The following is a 27,583-nucleotide window of genomic DNA, read 5'->3' on the forward strand; positions in this document are numbered from 1 at the left end:
ACATCCAGGAAATGAGTAAGTCTGAAGCCCTTTAGAGCCTGTTGATGGGGGCCGGAAGGCGGGAGCCGGCCGGGGTATCGCCGTCAACGTCCCTCTAATTACCGGGCCGGACGCTCAGCCGCAGCCGCCGCCAGACAGCGGATTCGGGGCTCCCGGGACCCGCGAGCGCAGCCGGGGCTCGCGCGGTCTCTCCGGAGGCAGAGAGCGGGGACCAAAGCTGAACGTAAGTATCGGGCCCGCGGCCGCGAGGCTCTGCGTCCTCCCCGGGCATCTCGAGTGCTGGAAGGAAGAAGAGGGACCGGGCGGAGCTGCGCCGGAGATGGAGGAGGATTGGAGCGGGGTGCCCGCCCGGCCCTCCCAGGTCTGGACTGACTTGGGGAACCCGGTTACGGCGCCCGAGCAAAAGCGCGGTTGCTGTCCTCTCCCTCCGCGCGCCGCGCGGGGTCCTGCGTCCCAGCCTCTCCGCTCGGGCCTCTCCCGGGCCGCGGAGACCCCAGTGGGCGCTTCGTTGCAGCCCCGGGCGTCTGGCAGCTCCTCCTCCGCGCGCACCGAGCCGCGGTGCCGGAAGAGGGACCAAGTTGCTGTTTCTACCGCCCCGAAGATCCGTTACTTTCGACCTTGCGAGCAGAGTGCTAGAGCTGAAAGAGTGGCCGAGTCGTCCTGCTCCTTCGCTCCCTTCCCTCCTTCCTGCCCTTCCTGGAAGGAGGGAGTAGGTGTGAAGCCTGTTTTTTCTCGGTTTAACGTAGTGAAGCTATGAGGTTGCTGGGGCCGATTAAAGCCCCCGCCGCTTCCTCTTTCAGGCCTATTGGTGGAGGAGATCCCACGCCGCGCAGAACTTTCTCTTGGGGCTGCAGCTAGTCTGCCACCTGACCTCTGATAGCATCCCAGACCCCCTTCCCAGAGTTCCCAACTTCCTGGCTGCCGGGTGGAGGGACTCAGACGCCCCAGGGCTGGGCTTCCCATTCAAAATGCTCTTTCTCTTTAAAAACAAAAATGCTGCTTCCCAGGAAGGGAAAATATTTTACCGAACCTCTCAGGGACCACACTTTGCCTTTTGCTCCTCTGACTGGTTTGAGCACCACCCCTCCCATCCCCCCCCCCAAAAAAAAAATAAACTAGAAGAGTACCAGCCACTGGCAGATCCTGGACCCTATCCTTTTGGATCTAAATCGGTTTCAGAGTCCTGTTCTTTTTTTCTTTGTTCCTCTTGGATTTGACCCAGGGCCCTTCCCTTTTACAAACCAGTTCTACCCCGGAGAGGCTGCCAGGTAAAGCAAATCTGTGCTGGATGCAGTCACAGGTCCAAGTCAGCCTGGAAAATGGCCTGGTAGACAGGTAGAATTGCTGCCATTCACCTCTTATTAATAACATAATAGGCTGTGCTTTTGAATCCTCATTCCAGCCTACGTGCCTAAGTGGCTTTCATTGTTTGCTAATTCCCTGTGTGCTGCTGGTCTTGGCCATCCTGCCCTCATATTTTCCACTGTGGGTAACCATAAAGTGGTTAGACTGACTCTCCACTGGAAAGGCTTTTGTTCAAGTGCCATCCTCTAGCTCCGTAATTTTCAAAGATGCAGCAGTTTCATGTGCCAGCTTTCGGGTGGCAAGGATCTGAACTTTTATCCTCATGCCATCAGCCCAGAAGTTGTCACCTTACCAAGAACTCCTCCTGGCTCCTGCAGTGCCCATGAGGGAAACAAAGATGAGGGTGTGTGGGTGAACTTTTCATCTGAGGGCAAGAAAGGGGAGGAACTTCTGGTAGAGACCTCTGGCAAAATTGCCCACCTGAGAAGGTATCATCTGGGAGGAACCTGGTTTTGTATTTTTTCCTTCTTGGACCCCCTGGGGTCAATAAAGAGAAAGAAGATGGGGAATTCTGTCTGAGGGAGAGGATGCACATCTGGGTTGGGGTCTGGAGTGCACAGCCCTGTTGTCACTTGTCCGCAGGAGAGAGGATGGAATGCCATGGAGGGTCTGGAAGGTGCTCCTTGTGAGGGAGAAGGGAATGAACTGGCAATATTTCCCCCAGGTTTGAGAAGCCTAGGGGGACTTGGCTCTGGCCTTCAGGAATCTCCAACATTGTCACTTGAGAAGAGGAGACTTGCTCTTTCTGGCCTCAGAGACTCACTGGGTGGGAGAAGCAGGAGACAGATCTTATTTACTTAGAAGTAAGGGGGAACCTGCCGACAACTAGAGCTCCTCAGCAGGTAAAGCGTTACCATCACTGTCAGCAGACAGGTGGCCATCAACACTTACGAAGGAGAAGGTCCCTTCAGAGTCCAAGACACTGTGGCTCCATGTTTGGGGTGCAGAGTCCCCTCAATAGGAGGGCAGCCCCTGGGGGATCCTGGGGAAGGCTTTACCCCCCGAGCGTCCTAAGGGAGGGGCAAGTGCTCCAGGTGTGCTGGGCACCCAAGGAGCAGAACCGTACTTGTGGCTGGGGCTAATCTCGCCTTGCTGCGGAGGGGGACATAGCCGTGAGAGTGCCAAGAGCTGATAATAATAACCTCCAAGGCTGCTGCAAGCCTGTTCCATCCTTTGCATGAATTAGAATAAGGTGCTTCCTCTTGGCAAGAGGATGGCACCCTGGTGCCATTTAGAAAAAGGGGCCTCATCTGGGTGGACAGAGCCGAGGCACATAGCTGGGCAAGCAGCATGCGAGCCGGATTCATCCTCACCACCCCGCAGCCGGGTGTTCTTGAGCAGTGTACCACCCATACAACTGTACACAGCAGCCCTGGTAACCAACAATTACTGAGGGCTTAACATTTGCCAGGCTTTTTTTTTTTTTTTTTCCCAAAACCACTTTGTCTGTATTAACTCATTTAATCTCCTCAGTAGCCCAGTGACATAGGTATTGGTATCCCCATTTTATAGTCAAGGAAACTAAGGCACAGAGAAATAAAGTATTCAGAATGTTCCAGTCACTGAGCATTCACGGAGCAAGAAGCAGGTTAAGCTTCAAAAGCTAGTTTGGGGCTTCCCTGGTGGCGCAGTGGTAGAGAGTCCGCCTGCTGATGCAGGGGACACGGGTTCGTGCCCCGGTCCGGGAGGATCCCACATGCTGCGGAGCGGCTGGGCCCGTGAGCCATGGCTGCTCAGCCTGCGCGTCCGGAGCCTGTGCTCCTTAAGGGGAGAGGCCACAACAGTGAGAGGCCTGCGTACCGCAAAAAAAAAAAAAAAAAAAAAAAAAAGCTAGTTTGGTTGGGGGGCCCTCATGAAAAAGAGAGAAGGGCGGTTGCTCTTTTTCTTTGTCAAAGGAAGTAGTACCTGCTCTCAGCTCAGATGGAAAAAGACGTAAAACTCACCTGGCAGCCAAAAGAAAGGAAAGAAAGAGGCAGGCCTGGCCTCGGGGGCTGATGGAGTGGCCTGGCCCAAGCCTCAGATGGCTTTCCTTCTTAATTGCTAGGCAGTATGAGGTCGCAAATCCAGTTTGGGGCCTGGCATGAGGGTGATGAGTAAGTGCTGCCTGGGTGTGGTGCAGAGGAAAGGCACCACGCAGGTCCCCTGACCTAGGCAGAGAACGCCTGTGGGAGTGGACGATGGGAGAAGTATCTGAACACGCTGTCCTGACACTTCCAAGCCCCACAGGCCCCATCCCTGTGCAGTGCTGTTCACGTGCAAACGCCCTTCCCAAGCTCGTCCGGGAAGACTTTCCAAAACTCCATTTCACAGCTCCATAGACATGGTCATTTATTTTTCACACTATACATTTCAGCACTTAATTAGGTGCAACAGAGGGTTTTACTGCGTACTGTCTATAGACAGTATTTTAAACAAAATAGGCTTCTCAGCTAATGGGAAAGTCACGATGTCTCCTGGAAAGGGTCGGCTAGTGCCTAGCTGATTTCCCAGAAGGGTGGTGTTTACCTGCAATCATGTCACCTGTCCCAGAATCTGGCTCTTAGCAGTGCCCTCTAGAAACCCCATCTCCACAGTTTTCAGAACAGTTTGGACTTGGGCTGCTGAGTCATCTCAAGAGAGCTCCTCGAAGTGAGTGTACAAATAAAATTGCTAGTGTATTAACTTGCAAGGAGACTTTGTGACTGTCGTGCAGCCTGAATGATACCTGCTTCTTGCGTCCTGGGCAAGGCACATGGGAAACCAAAGATCAGAAGGCAGCTACTGCTTGGCAAAGCTGGATTCAGATCAGGGGAGGGAGAGGGCAGGGGGAGTGATGGTCCAATAGCATGGGCTCTGTTCACTTCTGTGGCTCCCTCACCAGTGGAGAGATACCTGCCAGGTAGACTAGCACTCCTGTATGCACTGTGTATCTCCTTGGCCAGTCCCTCAAAGGCAGTGTACCGGTAGGATTTCTCCCTGTCCTCTTTGATAATTTAGCAGTTTTTATTTTATTTACTTATTTCATTTAGTGCTTTCTAAGCATTAGCTCCCAACTACATTGAGTTGCTTTTGCATAAGTTAAATAACTACTATAAAATTTCAGGGTTGTAGGTTCAGGCCACAGGGGTAGATGCTGCACGCAAATCAAGGGGGTGGTCAGGTGACCTGGATGGGTCAAGAAGAAGTGAAGCAGAGCAAAGAAACATGGTCCCTAGTCAACACAGATGCTCAAGGAAGCGGGAGGCCCGGGGCTGGCCACTTACTGCAGCGCCCGTGTGAGCATGGACGTGGTGAAGCAGTCCTAAGTGCTTGCTTTGGCTGCCTTAGCCACCTGGCCTGCCCAGCTGGCCTCTTTGGATTTAAAGGACTCTCCTTGGTCTCTGTCCAGGCCCCCTCATGGCTCATCTTTAGAAAGCCACAGCCTCCAGGTGCCGCAGAGCCAAGGAGGTATGACTCACATGGGCTTTGGAGTAAGGAAGGCTTGGGTTCAGCCCTGGCTCCACTGCTCAGGAGTTGGGTGTTCTCAGTCGTTGGGCAAGTGCGTTGACTACTCCAAGCCTCAGCTCTGTCATGGGTAAAATGTGGATAACCCCTCATGGGACCTGCTTATAAAACACTGAGCACAGTGCCTGGTGCAGACCAGTATCTGGCTAGTATGAGCTTTTTTGTTTTTTTTAAATATTTTATTTTATTTATTTTTATATTTTTGAAATTTATTTATTTTTGGCTGCGTTGGGTCTTCATTGCTGCGCACGGGCTTTCTCTAGTTGCGCCGAGCGGGGGCTACTCTTCCTTGCAGCGCGCAGGCTTCTCATTGTGGTGGCCTCTCGTTGCGGAGCAGGGCTCTAGGTGCACGGGCTTCAGTAGTTGTGGCATGTAGGCTCAGTAGCTGTGGCCCACGAGCTTAGTTGCTCTGGCATGTGGGATCTTCCCGGACCAGGGATCGAACCCGTGTCCCCTGCATTGGCAGGCGGATTCCCAACCACTGTGCCACCAAGGAAGTCCCTAGTATGAGCTTTTAAAGACAGTAGAGGTCAATGGAGGATCTACATTCTCTGCCAGATTGGGACCCTCACTTCCCCCATTTGTGCCGCTGCTCCCTCCTCTGAGGTCTGGGCAAAGGGCAAGGCCACAGGGACCCAGATTATCCCAGGTGGTGAGAAGGAGATCATTGGTGCCCTTGAGTGGGGTTCATTCAGAGCTGAGGATAAAGCTGCCCATCCCAACCTTTTGACTGACACTTGGAGGGGGGAAGTCAAGTTTGAGGCATGGCCTAAACAGGCATCCAGAGGGGAGAGAAAGGTGAGAACGTTCTCTGGGACAAGAAGAGGATTATTTGGTTGTGCCCAAGAGGTGTATAGGATCCTCCTGAGCAGTTTGGGACCTGTGACGTTTTCCTGTAGAAAGCGCATCCCCCTCCATCCACATGGCCTACCCCGTGACATCAGCAGAATGGAAGTACCTCACAGGTGCCATCACTGTTGCCCAAGGCAACACCTCCACCTTAAGTCAGACGGTGGGGTGGGGGAACAGAAACCACCCAACTGTAAGGCACTTGACGTTGACAACGGAAGGAGCTCAGAAGGCATTACATCCACAGGTGTGTTTCTTAGAGGATGGGCCAGGAGAAGAGGGCGGGACTGCAGGCCACAGGTCCGGGCTATGAGCCAGTTGGTGGAGGGTCTTCGGGCCTTGGATTTGCCCCCAGAGAGCAGAGCATAGCTGTCAGCATGCTCTCTTGTTTAGTCCTCTGAACTGCAACTGGGGCAAAAAGCATGACCCCTGAGGGGCTTCTGGTGGCTTCCATGGCTCTGGGTCTCCCTTCTACAGCCTGAATCAATCCGTGAAGGGCGTAGGGCAAGAGCAGGCCAGAGCAGTGATGGGGAGATCAGAAAAGTGGCTTTCCCTCCTTCACCGACGCCCCCTCCCCCAAAGGAAGGTGAGAAACAAGGCTGCTCGTGTCCTTCCTGTGGGGGCTGACTTAAGAGAGAACCTTCATTCATTGATGGAGCGAGTATGTACTTATTGTGCACCTACGATGTGCCAGGGCCCTTGCTGGGGCTCCTGTGGCCTCACAGAGCTTTCGGATCAAATGCGGATCAAAGGCGCACAGAGGAGGAATGTCCGGAATCCACTGCCCCAGGAGTAGGTACCAGCTGGAAATAGAAGCAAAGTCTCAGAGTTCACCTCTCACCCAGCTCTGGCTTTCCCTGTGGAATTCTAGGTGGGCTAAATGAGACCTGTGGAATCCCTTCCTCCCCAGCAGTTTATGCAGGAATTTGAGGGTGTTTGAGATGTACCAGAGATTTGGTGAGTGGTGTTAGAGAGGACAGCATGTTCACAGTGTCCTGCCTAAGGACAGAATCCCACAAAGTCTGAGTGTCAAAGGTGAGAAGACAACAGGCAGACCACCAACCCCAGGTCCCCTCCTGCTCTGTGATATTGACAGACAGGGCTCAGTTTCCCTGTCTGTTTAATGGGGACAGTAATGGCCAGTACCAGGTCATATTCAGAGCACTTTGAGATCCTCTGAGGGAAGTCCCAAGAAAAAAATTCAAAGCCCACAACGTTTAACTGGCTCACTTCCAGGTGAATAACACAGTGGGGCGCTCTGCTGCCCAGCAGGAGGGCCTCTGCTTGAAGCTCTCCCGGACTTTCTCCTTCCAGGTTATTTTCCTGCAGCAGATGCAGGAGAGTCTCCTACCAACCTGCATCAAACCAAAGGGAGGGCATTGTCATTTTGGCCCTGCTGATTGGTGCAAAGCCACGTGCTCATAACAAACTGTTCTCCTGGGAGCCTGTTTCAATAGCCTTCTTAGTAGCAGTCAGGGGACCTGCCTGGAGTTCATGAAAAGGTCCTTTGTTTGCTGAGACTTTGTTTCAGAGTCACTGAGGAGGCAGGCATGCCTGGGCTGGAGGGGAAGAGAGTGGGGATGCCTGGGTCCCACCCCCGTGTGCTGCCCTGGAGGCCCCCATGCATCCATGCCTCTTCCTCCTGATGCCTCACCCCCAAACCCACCACCCAGGGTTAGAAGAGACCTCACTCCTTTTTCCTAATCCACGGCAGAGGAGGCTTCCCGAGGAAAAGCCATCTCCGATATCCCAGGCCACACTCCCAGAATCTCTGGGTGGAAGGAACATCATGGGTTCATTAAGTCTGACTCCCTGCTTCGTGCCCATATTTCACGTAAATTGTCACCTGCTTTTCCCTAACAGTGCAGGGAAGGAAAGGCCACAGGTGCATGACTGATGTTTCAAGGGGCACTGAGCAACATGGTGTCATGGGAAGATTGGAGGCTTGAAAGGTGGGCGGTCCTGGGTTCAAATCCTGGCTCTGTGATGTGGAATGGATGGCCTCCCCTCTCTGTGCCTCAGTCTCCTTATGAGGATAGTGACTCCTTCAGAGGTTTATTGTGAGGATGATATAGCCATGTAAAGCATTTTGCACAATGTTTAAATCTCAGTGAATGTAGTGCATTGGTTGCTATTTACTAAACCCTCCCCTGGGTGTCAGGGCCATGCGGTGCGTCTGGCATTCTCCAGAAAGGGGGAGTTGCTCGTCACTCTACCAAGGGTTGGTCCTCTGCTTCTACTCTTACCTGATTTGCATCAAACCCTGTCATCCTCCATTTATCGTCCATTTCTAGAAGGCTCTCAAGCGAGGATGTGGGTGTCAAGGAGAGACGCAGCTGGGGGTCAGATAATTTGTGTCAGAGTTCATTTGTGGGTCATTATCGTGGTCAGCGCTGGTGGTGAATCAGTCAGCCTACAATTAGCTGAAGCTTGTCCAGACCTAAAGTGGCTTTGGTCTGTCTCCAGGGGTCTGTCTTGGTTTTTGCTTACATTTCCCGAGTTGCTTACCACTGTTAGTGCTTTGCTTTGCTTTTCTAACGGCAGGGTGCCTCCCAGAAAAAAAATTTAGAAGTTACTTCATCCAGGATGCCTTACTCCATTCCCATCTCAAATTCCTGCTCCTGGGAGTAAAGGCAGTGAGGTTCTTTTCCCAGTCCTGACTTCATTCAGCAAGCAAGCAAGCATCCATGGAGCGCCTACACCTTTAATGCCAGGCATCAGAGACCAACACTGGTTTCTCCTTCTATGTGCAGTGGAGGAGCTTTCAGTGTCGCTGTCAGATGGGCAGCAGGGAGCTGTGAACTTCCCAGGTGCCAAACTTCCTGCTCTCCCTCTGTGGCGTCCCCCTGGGGGCCTTTAGAAGAAAACGGGGAGGTAGAGGAGACAACTTCACCCTGTCCCCAGGCTTCTGGAGTTGCTACAGAGATACAGGCCACCCCTCTCTGCCCAGAGGAGTCCCTAAGATGCACTCGGCAGGATTTAATAAGTCAAAACGGAGACGTGGCCTTGTCACCAATACCAATGCCAATAACAGTGTCCTTTACAGAGCACGACCATGTGACTGCCATGCCATGAAGTAGGTGCTATTGTCACAGCAAGTGGGAGAACCAGGATTCAAAGCCGGGCCTCTGATTCCAGAGTTTGGCCCCTTTGCTACTAAGCCTCTACAAAGTGTTAAGCTCTTCTGAGCTGAAGAGCTTTGAGCTGTTTCTTTCTGGGCGGCCTTGGGATGGGAGTATAATATGTCCAGGTGAACTCAGCAGTATCAGTGGCTGCTTGCGCCCTACACCAGCCTGACCTGTGTGTTGGTTCTGGGACAACTACTGTGTGCCATGTGCAGCCTGGAGCAGAAGCCGGGACAGAGCATGGGCATCCTAACAACCTCATCAACACTCCGTCCCTGTGGCTGCAAAACCATGTGGTTGTAGGTCGTTGTTTTGTGTAATTCACAGGGAGGGTGACTGTGTTCCTAGATGATTCTGGGGTCATTTTTCTAATAGTGCCTGGCCTTACAGCCTAGGCCCCCAGCTTCCCCTGGTGGAGGAGAACTGGTTTGCTCTGACAACCGATGCAGCTCTGGTGAGGGAGGACAGGCAGGCTGCCTGCTCTGTTTTCAGCCCAGGTCCCTGCAGCAGAGAGCACAGCCAAGAGGCCAAACACAACTCTAAAGTTTTTTACAGCTGTGTTGGCCTCCCACTTGCCTTTGTGTCTCTTGCTGTTCCCCTTTATTAAGATGAAAGGGGTCTTTAGATCTTTGCAGTCACAGAGCATGACTCGTGTGTGTGTGTGTGTGTGTGTGTGCGCGTGTGTGTGTGTGTGTGTGTGTGTGTGTGTGTCTGTGCGCGCAGGAGGCCCAGAGCACTTCCCTTCTTCCCCATCTCTCTCCCCCTCTCCCAGCCCAGCTGGGGCCCAGGCATTGTGTCAGGTACACCCAAGCCTCAGGGACCAGGGTGGGAACGCAGCCTGGGACGTCACCGTGTAGGGGCCAGCATCCCTCTAAGGCAGCACGTGAGTAAGAGGCGCTGGGTGGGGAGGGAGGGAGGGGGGGACCTGGCTGTTCTGTGGCCACAGAAAAGCCCCCGGGGCCCATCCCCCCACGCCCATGCCGGAGAGGCCAGGGTGTTTTTCCTGAGCTGGGCTCTCTTTGTTCCCATCCAGGGCTCACAGGGAAGGGGGCTGCTGGGCACTGACAGGCTATTTGATCCCATCCATCCCCAGCTAAGCTCTGAGACGGGGGAGCGGGTGGCCGAGCGAGGGCCCTGTCTTCCCTTTGTTGTCCTTCGTATTTACTCTCGGCTTCCTGCTCCACCCCCTAAGTCCCCTCCCCTAAGCCCGTGTGTTTGCGTCCGGAGCCTGCTTCCCCCGCCCCCTGCTGCAGACTGCCCTCCCTGCCCCGTGGCAAAAGTGGGGTTTGTCCTGAGTATTTGCTGCTGTGCTTGGAGGCCTGGGGTGTAGAAAACGCAGGGTGAAGGGCGAGACAGCGGACAAATTTGGGAGCCCTGGCCTGGCTGCCCTGAGGTGGGTGTTCCTCTTCCCTCTGGGCAGCCGCTCTTGTGAGTGACATGGGGCCCATGGGCAGAGGGGAACTGAAGAGAAACACTAGTTCAAGCCAAGCCAACGTCTGACAGTCATGAGGGCTTCTTCGCTGTGGGAAATGGTTAGCACTGCGCTTGTATTGTTAAAACGCACCCTGTGATTTCAGGTCTAGAAACCTGATGAGGGAATTGGGGGTCAAGGGAGGCCCTTGGGTGCACGCTTGCTGTAGGACGTGCATCCTTCCTAAGAATGGAGGCGTTTATAGAGGCCGTCTTTAGAAAGCGGGTGTCTCCCATGTGCAGTGTGTGAGCTGGTGGGTCCCCAAGGTCGCCCGCCCTGTCCTTAGCACACTAAGCAGGCAGCCCTGTATTTGGTGTCTGCCAGGCGCTCTGCAGAGTGTCAAGGGAAACAGGCCCACCTTGACCCAAGAGGAGCCCAAGCGAGGAAGGCGGTGGGATAAGACCAGACCTCAGGCAAGCAGCTCGCTGTGAGGAAAGAGTAGCCTGGGGTCCACCGGGGAGACAGCAAGGTCTGGAGCCTTGGGCCTGGCGTGGTGTCCGCCTCTCATCTGCTCTCTTCCTACATGTGTGACCTTGAGCAATTGCTCAACCTCTCATCGCCTTGGGCTCCTGCCTGGGAAATGGGGCTGCTGCGCAGGTGAAATGAGCTAAGAATAAAGGCTTGAGGAGCAAGTGTTTGCTGGGTCCCTGCTAGGGGCGCATCTATGGAGACACCATCTACACCAGGCACCAGACACCAGCCTGCCCTCGGAGGGGCTTAATAAATAGGCCATCTCCCTCTCCTTGTTCTTCTATCCCTTTCAAGAAAGAAGGATTTGTCTCAGAAGTTGGGGGAGGGAGGGATCTGGAAGAATCTTGGAAGCGGTTTCTGAAATGGGCTGGCTGTGAGGACCATTGGGTAGGGTTAGGCGTGGACATTGCAGGGAATGGTGGGAAAGTAAGTCTAGGAGGTGTTCAGAGGACAGTAGATAATCTGAAGCCCCGCCCCGGGCAGGAGGGAAGTGACCTGAGAGTTCCCCTGAGGCTGGTTGAGACCAGGCCCTGAACATCAGACTGAACTAAAGCTCAGACCTGTGTCTCATGGATACAAGAACTCCCTGAAGTGGGGCAGGAAGACCTTCAGGGCCAGGGCTACCTGAGGTGTCTGGGAATTAGGGAGAGCTTAGAGGAGCTGATTCCAAAGGACCACGCCGGGCCAGAAGGGAGAGTCCCATTGGTGTGGAAGCCCCAGGCTTTGGTGCACAGCGATGGCAGCGGCAGCTGGGGAGGTTGGAGGTGCCCAGCAGAAATGCGAATGTCAGTGTGGCCAAACTGGGAGGGGAGGGGAGTGCATTGTGCTTTGAGACTGCATTGGCTTCCTGGGGCTGCCATAACCAAAGACCACAAATGCGGTGGCTTAAAACAACAGGAATCTACTATCTCACAGCTCGGGAGGTCAAACGTCTGACATCAGGGTCCTCGAAGGACCACACTCCCTCCAATTGCTCTAAGGAAGAATCCTCTCTTGCCTCTCCCAGCTTCCTGTGGCTCCAGACCTTCCTGGGCTGTGGAGTATCACTCCAACCTCTGCCTCTGTCTTCCATCACCTTCTCCTCTTTGTCTGTTTTCTCCTTTTCTGTCTGTTTATAAGGACACTTGTCACTGAATTTAGGGTAATCCAGACCTGTCTCATCTCAAGAGCCTTCATTTAACTACATCCGTCAAGATTCTTCTTCCAAATGAAGTCCCATTCTCAGGGTCCAGGTATGAGCACATGGACTTGTCTTTTTGAGGGCTGCCATTCGACCCACTGCAGTGACTGCCAGAGGAGCCCTGGGGAATATGGATGAGTAGGGGGGAGGTGTGGGCCCTGACTCAGGGCTGCCAGGGGAGCCTTTCCTTATCTCTGTGACCTGCAGGCCTCCTTGTCATCCCTTAGCCTCTGAGACCCCAGGCCGCAGTCTGTCTGTCTGTCCTAAGATGCTGTGATTTTCCATGACTCCCTGTGGGTCAGGGCCTCTGCTGTGGGGAAGTTAGGCAGCATGGCTTGGAGGAAGGATGCCCTGTCCTTCCTGGGAGATTGATGGCTTCCCTGCCTTTTCCATCCCTTGCCCACCAAGGGACATGCATGGGCTATGATAGAGGAGCAGAAACAGGAAGGATGTGGGCTCTCCCACCCACGTGGCTGGAGTCCAGCCCACTGTCCTTCCTGCACCTGGGCTGGCTGGCTGCATGACCCCAGTCCAGAGGATGGGTTTGGCATCCTGGTGACTTTTTTGGGAACGCCTCCCTCTTCCGAGAATGGGCCTCGAGGAAACTTCACACTTTGGCGGGTGTGACTGGGCATCCTCTGTGAGTCTGGCCAGCGTGGCCACGTGCAGCGACAGCAGAGCTCATGTCAGTGGAAAGGCCGCTCTCCTCGCAGTGTGCACTTTCCCACGGGCCCATCAGTAGGTCCACCTCTCTGGCATGGGGGCAGGGTCTCTGCTTTCCCCCTCATTCTGCCCTGCTCCCCAACCTCCATCAGGGCCCAGTCTTGACCCTTGGGGTTTCCCCAGGTTAGGGAGGGCTGGCGGGGGTTCAGCTCCCGGTCCTGGGGACCACAGGCCTTGGTCTGTAATCTGAGGGCTGCTTAGTGCATACGCATTAGGCCACGTGGTCTCTCTCTTTCCTTCTAGTCCCTAGAGAGGCTGTGGGGAAGGCACGTATAAGCCCCTAGCACAGCCTGGTTAGGATTATTCTGAGGGTGGCTGCTAGGGCCGACGGGGAGACACTGGGATAGAGTCAGCCCTGGACTTGGGGTGAAAAGTCGAGCCAGGGGGGTATTTTGGGGAGTCCTGGATGCAGAGGTGCTAGCAGGTGGTGGTATGAGGGGAAGAGTGGGGTGAGCCCCGGGGTCACGGGCCGCCTTGAGGGATGCTTGGTGGGGAGTGGGGGGCAGCAGTGGGCAGGGAGAGGAGGCAACAGACTCTGGGTGGCCCTCTGACATATTTTATTTGGCTCACATGGGTTTTAAAGAATTTTTGAAAGAGTAGAAGACATTGTAAACTTGGGATTTTGATAAAATCCAGATTTCTGGCTTCTCTTGGGGGAAACAAAAAAGATTATGCCATTTGGGATGCATAGAACCACAGTACGGTAGCTCCCCCTAGAGAAGGGCTGTTTGGCCCAGTTGTCTGGCATCTGCAGCCAAGCTCATCTGTGGTGGGCAAGTGTCCCCTCTCCACGCCCCTACTCCAGGCACGTCTCCCACCGCCACTCCTGCCCCCAGGAAGGCAAAGGAGATAAGGGAAGGAGCCCAGTGGCCCTGAGGGTGGCAGGTCCCAGGAAGGTGACACAGGCTGGAGGCCAAGACAGAGGTCCTGCCCAGTGGGAGGGGTGGAGGTGACGGAGGAGGTCACTGCAAAGGCACTGAGAAGAGGCGGCCCTGGGGGCCCAGAACCGCACCCTTTCTACCCACTTGCTCAATTAATTTTTGTCGGTCCTCTTCCTTCCTCCTTCCTCACTTCCTCTCCTTGCCCGCCCCTCCCTCTCTGCCCACGCCTGAGGCCTGCCAGCGCCCTGCTCCCACCCTCAGTGCTGCTCAGCCCCCCTCCCTTCCCCCCCCAAACTGCCTCCCCCATCACTGTGTGGGATGCAGATGAAGAGAGTGGCTCCCTGGCCTTGCCCCTGCTGGGCCTTTCTCCTCTCCAGCAGGGAAGCCCCATCCTGTAAAGGTGGCAGACAGTGGCTGCAGAGCTGCCCTTCTGGAACCGTCTGTGCTGAGTCTGTCTGTCCCCTGGCCCTGAGGGGATGGATGAGGAAGGAGTGTGTGGAGACCTATCACTCGCACAGCCGGCCATCTCCTCCCAAGTATGGGATAAGCCAACTCCCACTGACACACTGGGTGCCTGCAGGTGTCCAGCCTCATGCCTGGTGCCTGGAGGGGGCCCTTGCTGGCACCGTGGGTGGGAAGGCAGGGACCCATGGGTAAACCAACGCAGTAAAGAGCAGGAAGGCGGCCTGACCCGCAGGAGTTTGGAGAAGGGCAGGTCCCCTGGAGGAGGGGTCCCTGAGCTGGGCCTGAACGGCGGGTGCTGTTGAACAGCAGGAAAGCTGGTCAGACACCAGCACGCGGCCTGGGCTCTGCCAGAGAGAAGCGTGGAGACAGGCAGGACCACGGGAGGGGCGCCTCACCAGGGCTCAGACGAACTGCTCCTGGGGCCCACACTCCAAACCAAGACTCAAGGTCAAACTCTGTGCTCTGCATTCAACCTCTCTTTTCTTTTTTCTTTTCTTTCTTTCTTTCTTTCTTTTTTTTTTTTTTTTTTTGTCTGTGTGGCATGTGGGATCTTAGTTCCCCAACCCGAATCGAAACCACACCCCCTGCATTGGAAGCACGGAGTCTTAACCCCTGAACTGCCAGGAAGTCCCCTCAATCTCTCTTTTCTTCCAGTCCTGTGTCTCCAAGGCCTGGGAGACTTGGGGGATAGTCAACCTAATGATTTTGGTGGTCACCACTGGCAGTGATGCCAGGGAGGTGGCAAGGCTCACTCAGTTTCCCATCAGCCCCTGAGGGATGGAGGTGGAACAGAGAGGGGGGCGGACTCCGTCACAAACTGCAGTCCAGGGAATCTTAGAGGCCACCCAGCGCACCTCCCTGACCATCAGTCTCTTCACAAGGTAGGGGTGTTGCAACTACCTAACCGGTGTTCTGAAAATTAAATGACAAAACACACGCAGAGTAATTAGCTTCCTATCCGCTGTTAATGAAAACATCATCACCTTTCACTTAACCTCTCCTGGCTGTGAGGGTCCACAGGGTGATGTCCAGCCTACCTGGACCACTTCCACCTTCACCCATCTCTCAGTCAAGTGTGTCTCCTCGTTACGCCTCGGTAAAACGGGGCTTAGATTAGTACCACTCTAAACTCTGACTTTCTTAAATTTGTGGATTTATTTCCCCCAAACAACATGTATGTCATTAGCCAGGACTGTGAAACTCCAGCACAAGGCCAAGCACCCAGGAGGGGTCTCCCTTAGCCCCTTCTTTCTCAGGAGGCCCAGAACCTAAGCAATGGGAAAGGGACTCAAGTCACCCAACGGGTCCTGGGCTACAAGTGCCCTCCGCTGCCATCAGCCCACCTCCTTATTCCATTTCATAAGGACACATCAGCTCTCCTTTCGGCTCTGAAGATGACGCCGGGGCCTGAGCTACTTTTGCTGTGGTGATCAGCAGAGCTAATTGCATCTGACAGGCTGGGCGTGGGGCAAACCCTGGGCGAGCTCCGGGAGCTGGGCGGCAGTGTCACGGGCCCCACCCCCTCCTCCCTGGAGGTCTGCCTGGTTTGGGAAGGGGTGTTTCGCAAGCTGGGGTGGGCATTAGAACCACTTGGAGGTGCTGGCCCCACCCCTGGAATTTCTGATCAGCAGGTCTGGGACAGCACCTGAAAATTTGCTCATCTAACAAGTTCCCAGGTGATATTAGTGATGCTGAACCGTGACCACATTTGGAGAACCACTGTCCCAGGGGGTCTGCCGGGCTGCTGGGAAGGGCGCCCCCGCTGCTGAGGCCACGGTCAGCCAACCCTGGGAGGGGGCTGGTGGGTGACAGGGCAGAGGGGTGTTGATGAACACGTTGTGGGGCCGGACACAGGCTCCTGCTGGTCTCAGTTTGTTGTAAGAATTGTCTGGAAGGAAGGGGCATGGTGGATGTGGAGCCAAGCAGATGGGCACAGGGAAGGTCTACAGACAAGGAGGGGCCCCCAAAAGAACGGCAGTGAAACTCTCTGCGATGTTGTAGCCTATTGCTCATTCCGTCCTGTGAGGGTACGTGGTGGCCGTCTGCCTCCCACGTGGGTTGTGGTGTTTCTACTACAGAGGATCATGGCACGCTCATCTTTGTGGGCCCTGGGGCACCCAGCATGTTACTTGCACACTGTAGGTGCTCTGTAGACATAACACAGTGGAAAGAACTTGGGCTTTGGCGGAGGCAGTCAGAGCAGGCTTCCTCAGCCCAGCTTTGCCTTTTCTAGTTGTGGGGCTAAAATATTACTTCTCCTGGGTTATGGTTAACCCACCTGTGAAACAGGAGTGACACCCACCACCTAGAAGTTTACAGGGCCCGCTGTGTGCAGTGCCCAGCACATCCTAGTGAGGGCTTGATAAATGTTAGTGTATCACTATTAGCCAACTCTTTTTTTTTTTTTTTTTTTCCCAGCCACGCTGTGTGGCGTGTGGGATTTTAGTTCCCTGACCAGGGATGGAACCTGTGCCCTCTGCATTGAGAGCACAGGGTCTTAACCACTGGACCGCCAGAGAAGTCCCACTGTTAGCCAGCTGTCAGTGGCATTTATTGGATTAAGCTGTGGTGGGTGTGCTATAGGGGTCTGGGGGCCGTGGGAATGAGGGACCCACGGAAGTGGGGGCCATCTTGGATTTCTCCCCCAGGGTCTGGGGCTTCCGGCCAAGCTCAGAGTAAGGGCCTGAGTAACCCATTGGTCTGGGCCCACCACCTGCAGCCCTTTGCCCCAGCCCCTGCTGCCCCCATGACCCTGGCCCTTTGCCAGGCTAAGTTTAGCCGTGACTTGCATGGGCCACTACGCTCTGTGGGCCCGGGCAGGGGTGGAGAGGAACTCAGCAGGTTTCCTGCCTGCTTCCGGGCAAGCAGACCAACAAAAACCCTCCAAGTGGCCCAGGTTTATTTTCAAAGCCAAACCCAACTGGATGTCTCAGACTGCATGTATGGGGCAGCCTTGTAGAGGTGAGAGCTTTGGGCCAAGGCAGAGGTAGACATACTTGAAATTGGGGGAAAGGGGCCCTTTGGTGAGTAGTGTGTGTGTGTGTGTGTGCACGCGCGCGCATGTGTACGCGTGCATACATATATCCACGGTTTTGTGAGAGGCTCTCAGCTACTGTCCTGTCCCTGTGGTCCCCAAAAGTCCAAACATCCAGATTCTCTCCCCTCATTCTTCTGATCCCCACAGCCCCTAGGGCAGTGTTCTTGTGACTTGGTTTGGGGAGGGGAAGTAGTGGAGGCTTCTAACCCAGCCCCACGTCATGGGCACTGAGCAGCCACCGCCCTGTTCACCATCACTTAGGTGCCACAGGCAGAGCCAGCCTGCACAGAGGGTACCAGGAGCAAAATGACAGCTGGGATCCCATCCCATCCATGGGAGGGTGGAGGCGGTTTAAGCTGGGAGTGAGTCAGAGAGAACTCCACCTCCAGGAGGACCCAAGGCTCCGAAGGCTTCTCCCCATTTGCTTGGGGTCAGGGCAGAAGCAGTGGCGTGCCAAGGAACAGCAGTCCCAGGGGAATGTTTTGTGCTTTCAGAGCACTTTTGAGCATGTGTTCTTCCAGGCCTATGGGAGTTGGGCAGGGCTGGTGTGCTTGACGGGTGAGAAAAGAGGCCCATGGAGGCCAAGGGGGAAGGAGCTGGTATTGGAAGGTGCTGACCCTATGCCGGGCACTGTGCTCAGCACCTGAGATGGAGGGTCTCGCTTAACCGCCCCTTCCTATGAAGGAGGACCTGCTGTTAGCGCCATCTCACAGGTACAGCAGTGGAGCCCCAGGGAAGCCAAGTGGCTCACCCAAGACCCCTCAGCAAGGAGCGGTCACGGTTCAAACCTGGGCCTGTCTGCTTCTACAGCCTGGGCTCCTTCCTGTTTCCCTTGTGCTCCTGTTGAGTCTTCTTGGTTACCCTGCTGTTGCCAGTGTTCCTGTGGCTGCCTCCTTCCTGCCCGAGTCCCATGTAGGGGCATCTCTGTGGCCCACTGCATCGCAAACCCCTGCAGGCAAGTTCATCTGCTATTCCCATCCCATCACAGCTACCCTTTTATAAGAAAACTTGCTCAGGGGCAAGCATTTTGCTGAGTGCTTTCTATGCATTATCTCCTTTACAACAGCAGGTATAGTTATTCCCATTTTACAGATGATGAGATTGAGGTTCTGAGACGTTGAATGATTTGTCCAAGGTCACATATCCAGTAGGTACACATGCTGGGTGCTAAGTCGGTCCGTCTCCTCCAGAGTCCATCCTCTTAGCCCCTCATGCGCTGTGTCAATTGCTCCAGTTGGTTAGGAGTTTTGAACCTTGCCTGCCCCAGTACAGCCCATCATCTTCCAGAAGACATGAGGACATATACAGGTAGCCCTGTGGAAGCTGTTGGGTAGAGAGGAGGAGGACTTCCTAGTCACAGGACTTGCTGATGGCACCCCTCCCCAGCTGGTAGCATCCTACCCTGAGTTGGCGTGGAAACTGACCTCTGGAATCAGGTGCTGCCAAAGACTTTTGCTGTGACTTGTCAGGGCCCGCTGTGCCCAAATGTGGCTGCCTATAGTACAGAGGCCCGGAAGGGCCTCAAAACCCCCAAATTATCTCCTAACTGGCTGCTACCTAGTATTCTACTATTAGTACTCCACACCTTTATCCTAAAACTCTGATCCACGTTTATCAGCCGGCCTTATGGTTTTATCTTGGACCACCCTGGCCAAACTTTCCACTAATATTTCTCTAACGTAGAATCCGGGGCTGACCTGTTTCTGAAATTATCCAGCAAGCTGCTTCTTGTCTTGGGGAAGAGAAGCTGGCTGGCTGCCCCCATTCTTTTTCCTCACCCCACCTCCCTTCCACTCTAAGACTTCCTCCACTTTCTCCTGTCCTCCATTTCCTCCTCAAGTAAAATTACATAAGTGCTTCAGAGTTCACCTCTGAGGCCTGAATGTGTCTGCACACCGAACTCTGCTGCTGCTGGACCTCCCTCCTCCCTGCCAAGCCTTTTGTTTCCCACTGACAGGGTGGAATCACATCTGAGCAGCAGGCTTTGCCCAAGTGTGGCAACTCAGGCCATCTATTGGGTTGTCCAGAGAGTTTGTTCGGGTTTTTCCGTAACATTGGAAAAACCTGAACAAACTTTCTGGCCAAACCAATACATCCTGGCACTGCTGGGTAGAACCCACAGAGGTGTTCTTACCTAATGACAGATACCTGCCTCTTGGCACCATTAGGGTAAGAACCAGAACAGGTGGCTTTCAGGGTGCGAATTCAAGGTCAGGGAGTGGGGTGTATTGGCATATATTGTGGGGGGGGGGCTCTTGGTTCTCCAACGATGACCTCCTTTGGCCATTTGCTCTCCTAGCTGAGGTCCCCGGCAGGAAGCAAGTGGGGCAAATGTAAAAAAGGCCAATTGTTACTTCCCAAGATTCCAGCCAGGGAGAAGAGGGTATAATATAAGACTTACCATGTGAGTCTGCTTCTCAGACTTTAATGTGGATGGTATTAAAATGCAGATTCTGGTTCAATAGGTCTGGGGTGGGGCAGAGATTCTGCACTTCTTTTTTTTTAAAATTAATTTATTTATTTATCTATCTATTTTGGCTGTGTTGGGTCTTTGTTGCTGCGCACTGGCTTTCTCTAGTTGTGGCGAGCAGGGGCTACTCTGTTGTGGTGCGCTGGCTTCTCTTGTTGCGGAGCACGGGCTCTAGGCACACGGGCTTAAGTAGTTGTGGCATGTGGGCTCAGTAGTTGTGGCATACAGAGCGTAGAGTGCAGGCTCAGTAGTTGTGGCGCACGGGCTTAGTTGCTCCGTGGTATGTGGGATCTTCCCGGACCAGGGCTTGAACCCGTGTCCCCTGCACTGGCAGGCGGATTCTTAACCACCGTGCCACCAGGGAAGCCCCGAGATTCTGCACTTCTAACCAACTCCCAGAAGATGCTGCAGCTGCAGTCTGAATAGCAAGTACTGTGTTGTAAGAGGTTAGTCCTTCCCCCAAATTCCCGAGAGCTAAAAATCCATTTATCCTGGAGGAATGGTGTGTCTCCTTTCACAATTAAGAAGTCAGATTTAAAGTTCAGACGACTCGTGAGAGGAAAGCCAATGATTCAGTCACTCTGGTTGTCTCCTAGACTGTTCTGGGGAAAGACCCAGGAGTAGCCAGGAGATCAATGTCTGAATTTGGGGTGGAGCCTTCCAGATCAGAAGGAGAGGTTTACAGTGGGGAAGGATAAGGGCTCAAGACTGCTTCTGTTACTGTTCAATGAACGTATGCTGTGCACCATTCACTGTGCTGTGTAGGCAGTTTGCATGGATCAACACATCCATCAGTACGATGGCCCTCTGGGTGCTCTGGCTTTCCTTTTGTACAGTAAGGAAACTGGGGCTCAGAGGGGTGAGTTAACATGCCCAAGGTCACACAGCTACCCAGTGAGTGACAGGGCTGGCTTTGGAACCCAACCCTCCTGTTCTTAACCACTAGGCTATACTGTACTGAGGAAACAAGCATTCACTAGAAGGCATTCACTGGCGGGGGGGGAGGGGATGTCTTATACAGGACTGTTTTGATTTCAAGTGTTGGAAAACAACTCAAGCTGACTTAAATAAAAAGAGAATGTATCGGGAGTTCTCTGGTGGCCTGGTGGGCTTTCACTGCCACGGCTCAGGTTCAATCCCTGGTCGGGGAACCGAGATCCCACGAGCCACGTGGTGCCACCAAAAAAAAAAAGAAAGAGAGAATGTATTGATTTATATGACTACAAAGTCCAGAGGTAATGGCTTCAGGCACAGCTGGGTCCAGGGCATATGCTTTCCTCCATGTTGGCATCTTTCTCATCCCCTCTTTGAGGCAGCCAGAGAACCACCAGCAGGTGTACTCCTGTTCCCTCAGCAACCCTAGGCAACAGGGTGAGTCTTTCTCCCCACTGGTCCCAGCAAATCCTACCTCTATCTCCCAGTGGCCAGCATAGGGTCATAAGCTCACCCTGAAACAGCCACTGTGGCTGGTAAGGAGGAGCATGAAGTAGCCTTGCCTTGGGCCTGGGTTACATGCTCACCCCTTGAGCAGGGGGTGGGTTCATCCCCACCCAGACCACAAGGACTGGGAGTAGAGAAGGTTTGGTTCCCAGGAAAAGTGGGGTGCTTCTGCCAGTAAGAGGGCTGTCTGGGCAGACCGAAACAGGTCCACCACTGTGGTTGTGTAGCCAGGATCGCTGCTGTGGGACCTCGGGGTTCCTGTTCCCGAGGCTAGGCTGGGCGTGGGGACGGGGAAGAACCGTAAGGCGTCCACCAGCTCGGCGGGGCGGAGGTCGGTGGGAGGGAAGAAGCGGCACCGAGGGGAGCCCGGTGTGACCGTCGTCGGCCTTTCTCTCCCTGTTCCCAGGAAAGCTGCAGCCATGGCGCTGGGGCTCTTCCGGGTGTGCCTGGTGGTGGTGACGGCCATCATCAACCACCCGCTGCTGTTCCCGCGAGAGAACGCCACGGTCCCCGAGAACGAGGAGGAGATCATCCGCCAGATGCAGGCGCACCAGGAGAAGCTGCAGCTGGAGCGGCTGCGCCTGGAGGAGGAGGTGGCGCGGCTGGCGGCCGAGAAGGAGGCCGAGAAGGAGGCGCTGGAGCGCATAGCGGAGGAGGCCGAGCAGCAGAATGAGAGCCGCGCCGCCTGGGACCTGTGGAGCACCCTCTGCATGATCCTCTTCCTGGTGATCGAGGTGTGGCGGCAGGACCACCAGGACGCGCCCTCGCTCGAGTGCCTGGGCGCCGACGAGGACGAGCTGCCCGGCCTGGAAGGCGCCCCCCTCCGGGGTCTCACCCTGCCCAACAAAGCCACGCTCGACCACTTTTACGAACGCTGCATCCGGGGGGCCCCGGCCGACGCCTCCCGCACCCGGGAGTTTGTGGAAGGCTTCGTGGATGATTTGCTGGAAGCCCTGAGGAGCCTGTGCAGCCGGGACGCGGACATGGAGGTGGAGGACTTCATCGGCGTGGACAGCATGTATGAGAACTGGCAGGTGAACAGGCCGCTGCTGTGCGACCTCTTTGTGCCCTTCATGCCGCCGGAGCCCTACCGCTTCCACCCAGAGCTCTGGTGCTCCAGCCGCTCTGTGCCCTTGGACCGCCAGGGCTACAGCCAGATCAAGGTGGTCCGGGCTGACGAGGACACGCTGGGCTGTATCTGCGGCAAGACCAAACTCGGGGAAGACATGCTGTGTCTCCTCCACGGCAAAAACAATGTGGTGCGGCCAGGCAGTGAGGCGGAAGACCCGCTGTGCGTCGGAGACTCCCCGTACCTGGACACGATGCGAGTCCTGAAGTGGTTCCAGACGGCCCTCACCAGAGCCTGGCACCGCATCAACCACAAGTACGAGTTCGACCTGGCCTTTGGCCAGCTGGACACCCCGGGGTCCCTCAAGATCAGGTTCCGCTCGGGGAAGTTCATGCCCTTCAACCTGATTCCTGTGATCCAGTATGATGACTCCGACCTGTACTTGGTCTCCCATCTTACCAGGGAGCCCTGTGGGGCGACCCCGCCATCCAGCACAGATTGGCTCCTGTCCTTCGCTGTCTATGAGCGCCACTTCCTTAGGATGACCTCGAAGGCGCTGCCCGAGGGCGCCTGCCACCTCAGCTGCTTACAGATTGCCTCCTTCCTGCTCTCCAAACAGAGCCGCCTGACCGGCCCCAGCAGGCTCAGCAACTACCACCTGAAGACCGCCCTGCTGCACCTCCTGCTCGCCCGGCGGCCAGCCGCCTGGAAGGCTGAGCAGCTCGATGCTCGTCTGCACGAGCTGCTGTGCTTCCTGGAGAAGAGCCTGCTGGAGAAGAAGCTCCATCACTTTTTCATCGGCAATTGCAAGGTGCCCGAGGCCATGGGGCTCCCTGAGGCCGTACGCAGGGCTGAGCCTCTCAACCTCTTCCGGCCCTTTGTCCTGCAGCGAAGTCTCTACCGGAAGACAGTGGACTCCTTCTATGAGATGCTCAAGAATGCCCCAGCGCTCATTAGCGAGTATTCCCTCCATATTCCCTCAGACCATGGCAGCCTGCCCTCAAAAGCTGTCATCTTGTAGAGCATCCACGACCCAGAGGGCCAGGACACAAGGCATCCTACATGTCCACACTCCTGGGGGCATGTGCAGGCCCTGTCCTGGGAAAATGACAGGCTTTGTAGGGCGCCGTGGCTCAGCCTCCCGGGGGAGCCAGACCCTATAGCACAGAGGAAACAGAATTCCAGGCCAAAGCTGGTTTGCTTTCATGCCGTTGGGGCTTGCTGGTGAAGCTGTTGTCTGGGTTTGGGGACTGATCCTTTGCAGCTTACTTTTGGATCACCACCAATGGCCAAGATGATGACAGAACTCTATGGACGCTGAGTTACAGACAATGCAAACATCGACTTGGGTGTGATTCTTTTTACATCCCAGGTCCAGTCTTTACTTGAATATCAACAAAAGATCTACAGGAATGCTAACAGGGACCCGTGTTAAGACCTTGCACCCCGATTTATAGTAACCCTTGACCCCAGGCATCTGCAACCAAGCAATGGGCACCAGTGTGGGAATTTGCAGTGTTCCATCCACAGCCTGCACAGTAGGGGTCCCCACTGTGGCTGCCATTTTTATACTATTTAGAGAAAAGACCTAGAGAGATTCAAGGCCCCAGGTGGCTAATGTCTCTGTTACACAGAAGTGGGCACTTGGTGGCAGACAGAAGTTTAAGCTAGCCGTTGTTTCCGCTACACCTCTCACTCAGGGTGCACCCCCTTTTCTCTGCCCCTTCTCCCAGGATGCTATGTCCTGAACCCTGTGGGTGCCACATACCACGCTGGGTACAAGCATGGTATGTGGGCCCCTCCCCCTCGTTATTCTCTCCACAACTGGTCTCTCTGGCCACCAGTATGTTGGGAGGTGGGGGGCACTGAAGATAGACGATGAGAGAGAAAGAGGAGCACAGGGTCACTGGGGCAAAGGGCAGAGCCTGGTACCTGGGGTCTGGTTTGCAGTCTGGCCGCTGATGCCCAGTTCAGAGAAGGTCGTAGAGCTGAGGTGAGGGATGCTGTAGCCCCGAGTTTTCCTCAGGGTTCCAGTCCTAGAGCAGGGCGTGCCTGGAAACAAGATTGCTGTGGAAACCCAGCTCCACATGCAGGCCCCCAAATCCCCTTGGCTGTTCATTCCAGTGGGGCTCCCTCACTGCACAGAACCCTCCCTTCTGGATGGGCCTTCCTGGCCACACAGATGACCAACACCCTAAGAACCTGACAGAGGCTTGGCTGACTGGGACACGTAAGGACAGACTACAAGCACAGCCCTCAGACCTCAGAGAGGCCACCTTGGCACTGCTGGGCTGCAGTCCCTGGGCAAGCACCAGAGCCGGTGCTCAGAGCTGGCCTCAGTCTCCAGGCCTGGTTCAGGGGGACTGGGAAGCCACTCCCTCCTCCAGTTATGGCTTCACTTGCCCTTTGGGAGCTCCTCTCTTGGCATTGCCTCAGTAACCTTTGCAGGGGGCCAAGGGGAAGCAAGAATGAGTGCTCCTTCCCCAGCACTCTCCTTCCATGGTTGAAACTGGCCGTGCCTCCCAGACACGTACCCAATTCCTCAGGGGTGTCGGGCTCACCATGAACTGAAGAAAGGATCCTGTCTCTACCCCAGGAGTGCTCTCACCTAGCCTCGGAGTGTTCTAGAAGATGGACAGTTTGCCTGACAGGGCTAATTCACAGTAGGAGGCTCAGCTGTTATGGGGCATCGAAGCCCAGAGGAAGCTGTAGGAAGCTTCCTTCCATGTGAGCTGGGGTTAGACTGAGCAGCACCTGGGTCTGCCCCTCCCCAGGCCCACATGGTCTCCAACAGTAACCCCAAAGCCCCATTTCCAGTTTGGGGGAATTTCCTTATTTATTGTCACCCATGCCTTTCCTTTCCCATCCTCATCCTCATCTGATGTGCTTTGAGGAGACCCCAGCAACCAAGAACCAGCCTCCAGAAGCCAAGACCAAGCCTGAATCTCCCTCGGCTTCCCCTTTGCTTCCAGGAGAAAATTACCTTCTGGCCTCTTGTTTATACAGAGACAACAACTCAGCGGGGAAATGGGGATCTTTTATGTACCAAAGCTGCTTCTGAAGCAGAGAGCAGCGGGACTTTTGGTGTTTCATGCTGCCTTATTTATGTTAAAGGAAGAATTAAATTCTTGCAAGGAGTAGAAACTGGTCACAATGTTTGTTTTTAACTTCAGGAAAGCTGTGAGCTTCCCAGGGCAGAGCTGAGGAGGGGGTGGATTTCCTACTGACACGCGGAAGCTTTCACTCCCTTTTTATTCTTACGCTTTCAGGAAATTTAAAAAATAGCAAAACAGAATATTTCTGGCCCATCTTTGAGGCAGCCTGCAGAGTTCCAGAAAGGGCCTTTGAAAGCAGGCTATAGGGTGGATTCCAGCACAAAACCTTATTTCACAGAGCTGATGTGTGCAAAGAATGTGGGCCCTGGGAGTAATGTGAAGCTTTTGGCTTGAAGGAGAGAGATTGTCTTTTAAACAGAAGAGTTCTAGACCTTCAGGTCACTTAGGCCTTTCCACTAAGGACAGCTTTCTCCGAGGGATCTCTTTCCTTCCCGAGCATGCTTGACATTACCCAGCATCTGCTCACTTGCTGTACCAAATGCCCCAGGACTTTTGCTGCACCTCTTGACAAGTGAAGTGAGCAGGGCTGACCTGAGCCACAAGGTCGGTTAGGTTGAACGAGGGCCTCTCCTCCTCAAAAGCCCCAGCCCCTCTCTCTGCCTTGTCAAAGCACAGCCTGGCCGTCCAGTGGTTAGTACTCTGCACTTCCACTGCAGGGGGCACGGGTTCAATCCCTCGTCCAGGAACTAAGATCCTGCAGGCCATGATGCATGACCAAAAAAAAAGAAAAAAAAGCACAGCTTGGGTTGAGAACGTGGTTTGTAATCAAACCAGCCAGCACTGGTTTGTTTGTAATCATGGGTGTCATCAGAATCCTATGGAGAGCTAGGTCAAATGCCCAGACCCCACCTTGAACCTACACGGCAACCAGGTAAGGCTCTATTTCTAAAGCGCCCTCAAGTGACTGATGACACCCCTAGCTGAGGATGACTCTTCACTTCCTTTCCAAATAGAAAGTGAAAGAAAACCCAAGTGGACTGCTTTCCCTACAAAACTGTTGGGAGAAAGGCCTGGTAGAAGCCGATGAGCCTGCTTGGGATCTATGGTCCAAGCGGCATCTGCCACACCACAGACGTCCGTGAGTCCACCCACACTTACACTAGTGGTATGAGAAGCAGAGAGGGGATGGGGGAGGCAAAACTGGTGAGCACTCCTTTCTAGCAGGTCACGCATGGGTATCACCGGGGCACAGGTTCCTGGGCCACACTGCAGACTTCAGTGGAATCTCTAGGAGTCCAACACAGGAATCTGCTTTCTGCCGAGTTTCCCAGGTGATGCTGGAAGTCCAAGAACCCCTGAGACTGGGGGATTAGGGAGGGCCTCACGGCAGGGCGCTGCCAGATACTGTTTGTAAAAGATGGGCAGGACTGACCAGGAAAAGCATTTCAGCCAGAGCCATGGAGCGAGGGCAGGAAAGCACCATAGATGTAGGCAACATTTAAGTAGCACGTACTGTGTGCCAAGCCTCCTTCCAGAGCGGGGTTGGTAGCAGCGGTGGCAGCAGGGAGTGACTGTCCTGGAAGTTCTAACGTCAGTCACTCAGCAGAGCGGGATTCAGAACATTCTCATGCCCCGTCTGGCCTCCGCCTCATGGGATAGCGCGGGAAAGTTGTTTGGTTTGACCACAAGCAGAGAGCCAAGAGCCATGCAGTGACGGAAGTGTGGGCCTTCGGCTCACCTCACCACGGCCCCCCAATTCACCCTCCCCGGACTTGCCCCCTCCCTCTACCCTGGAGGGACATCTTTCAAAGTTAAAGGAAGAATTAAATTCTTGCAAGGAGTAGAAACTGGTCACAATGTTTGTTTTTAACTTCAGGAAATCTGTTTGGATGGCAAGTTTCTCCTTGCCATCCAAAGATAGCTTGTTTTTCTAACTTGTGTGTCTGTTCTTTTTAAAAACAAAACCAATACAGTCATGATAAAAAAATTCAACCACAGAAAAATTAGTAACAGATAAAAGTTCCCACTCCTGACTTCTCAGCCCATTCCCCCGTTATTCAGTAGGAAGTATCTTGTTTATCCTCCCAAAATGTTTCTGTGTATGTACGTATCACGTGTGGGGATGCATCCCTTTAGTTCTTTTTTACATAAATTGCACCATACCGTCTAACTTTTCTTGGACATCTTTTTGGAACATTTGGCTCTACCTTGTTGTTTAAAATAGCTGCTTGCTATCTCCCTGTGTGATAGATGTACCTTAATTTACCCACCCTCCCCTGAGGAACACTTAAGGTGTCTCCACTTTTTTTGCTGTTTAAACAACACTGCAGTGAACATCTCTGTGTGTAAAACCTGCTTTGAAGTGATCCTCGCCTGGTAATTGCTATATTCTGTACTCACCAACTTGCTGTATATGGATTCACCACCAAGCATCTTAACATAAAAATAAGAATAATCCCTTTATTCTGGGATTTATTCAATCATCATGACTCTGGAGT

At 54.2% G+C, this 27,583-nt stretch overlaps 1 protein-coding gene across 1 annotated transcript; it reads left to right on the forward strand.

The window, feature by feature from the left end:
• Positions 1 to 26,932, forward strand: ITPRIP (inositol 1,4,5-trisphosphate receptor interacting protein). Its single transcript, XM_060099863.1, has 2 exons — positions 1 to 223; positions 21,367 to 26,932. Exon 2 carries the CDS (start codon positions 21,380 to 21,382, stop codon positions 23,048 to 23,050), a length of 1,671 nt encoding a protein of 556 aa, XP_059955846.1. The 5' UTR covers positions 1 to 223; positions 21,367 to 21,379; the 3' UTR covers positions 23,051 to 26,932.
• The last annotated feature ends 651 nt before the right edge of the window (positions 26,933 to 27,583 follow it).

Source organism: Mesoplodon densirostris, chromosome 1, assembly GCF_025265405.1.
Source record: "Mesoplodon densirostris isolate mMesDen1 chromosome 1, mMesDen1 primary haplotype, whole genome shotgun sequence".
NCBI lineage: Eukaryota > Metazoa > Chordata > Mammalia > Artiodactyla > Ziphiidae > Mesoplodon > Mesoplodon densirostris.

Bases quoted from the DNA above. Each gene is read 5' to 3' on its own strand.
- ITPRIP (XM_060099863.1), top strand. From the start codon at position 21,380: ATGGCGCTGGGGCTCTTCCGGGTGTGCCTGGTGGTGGTGACGGCCATC.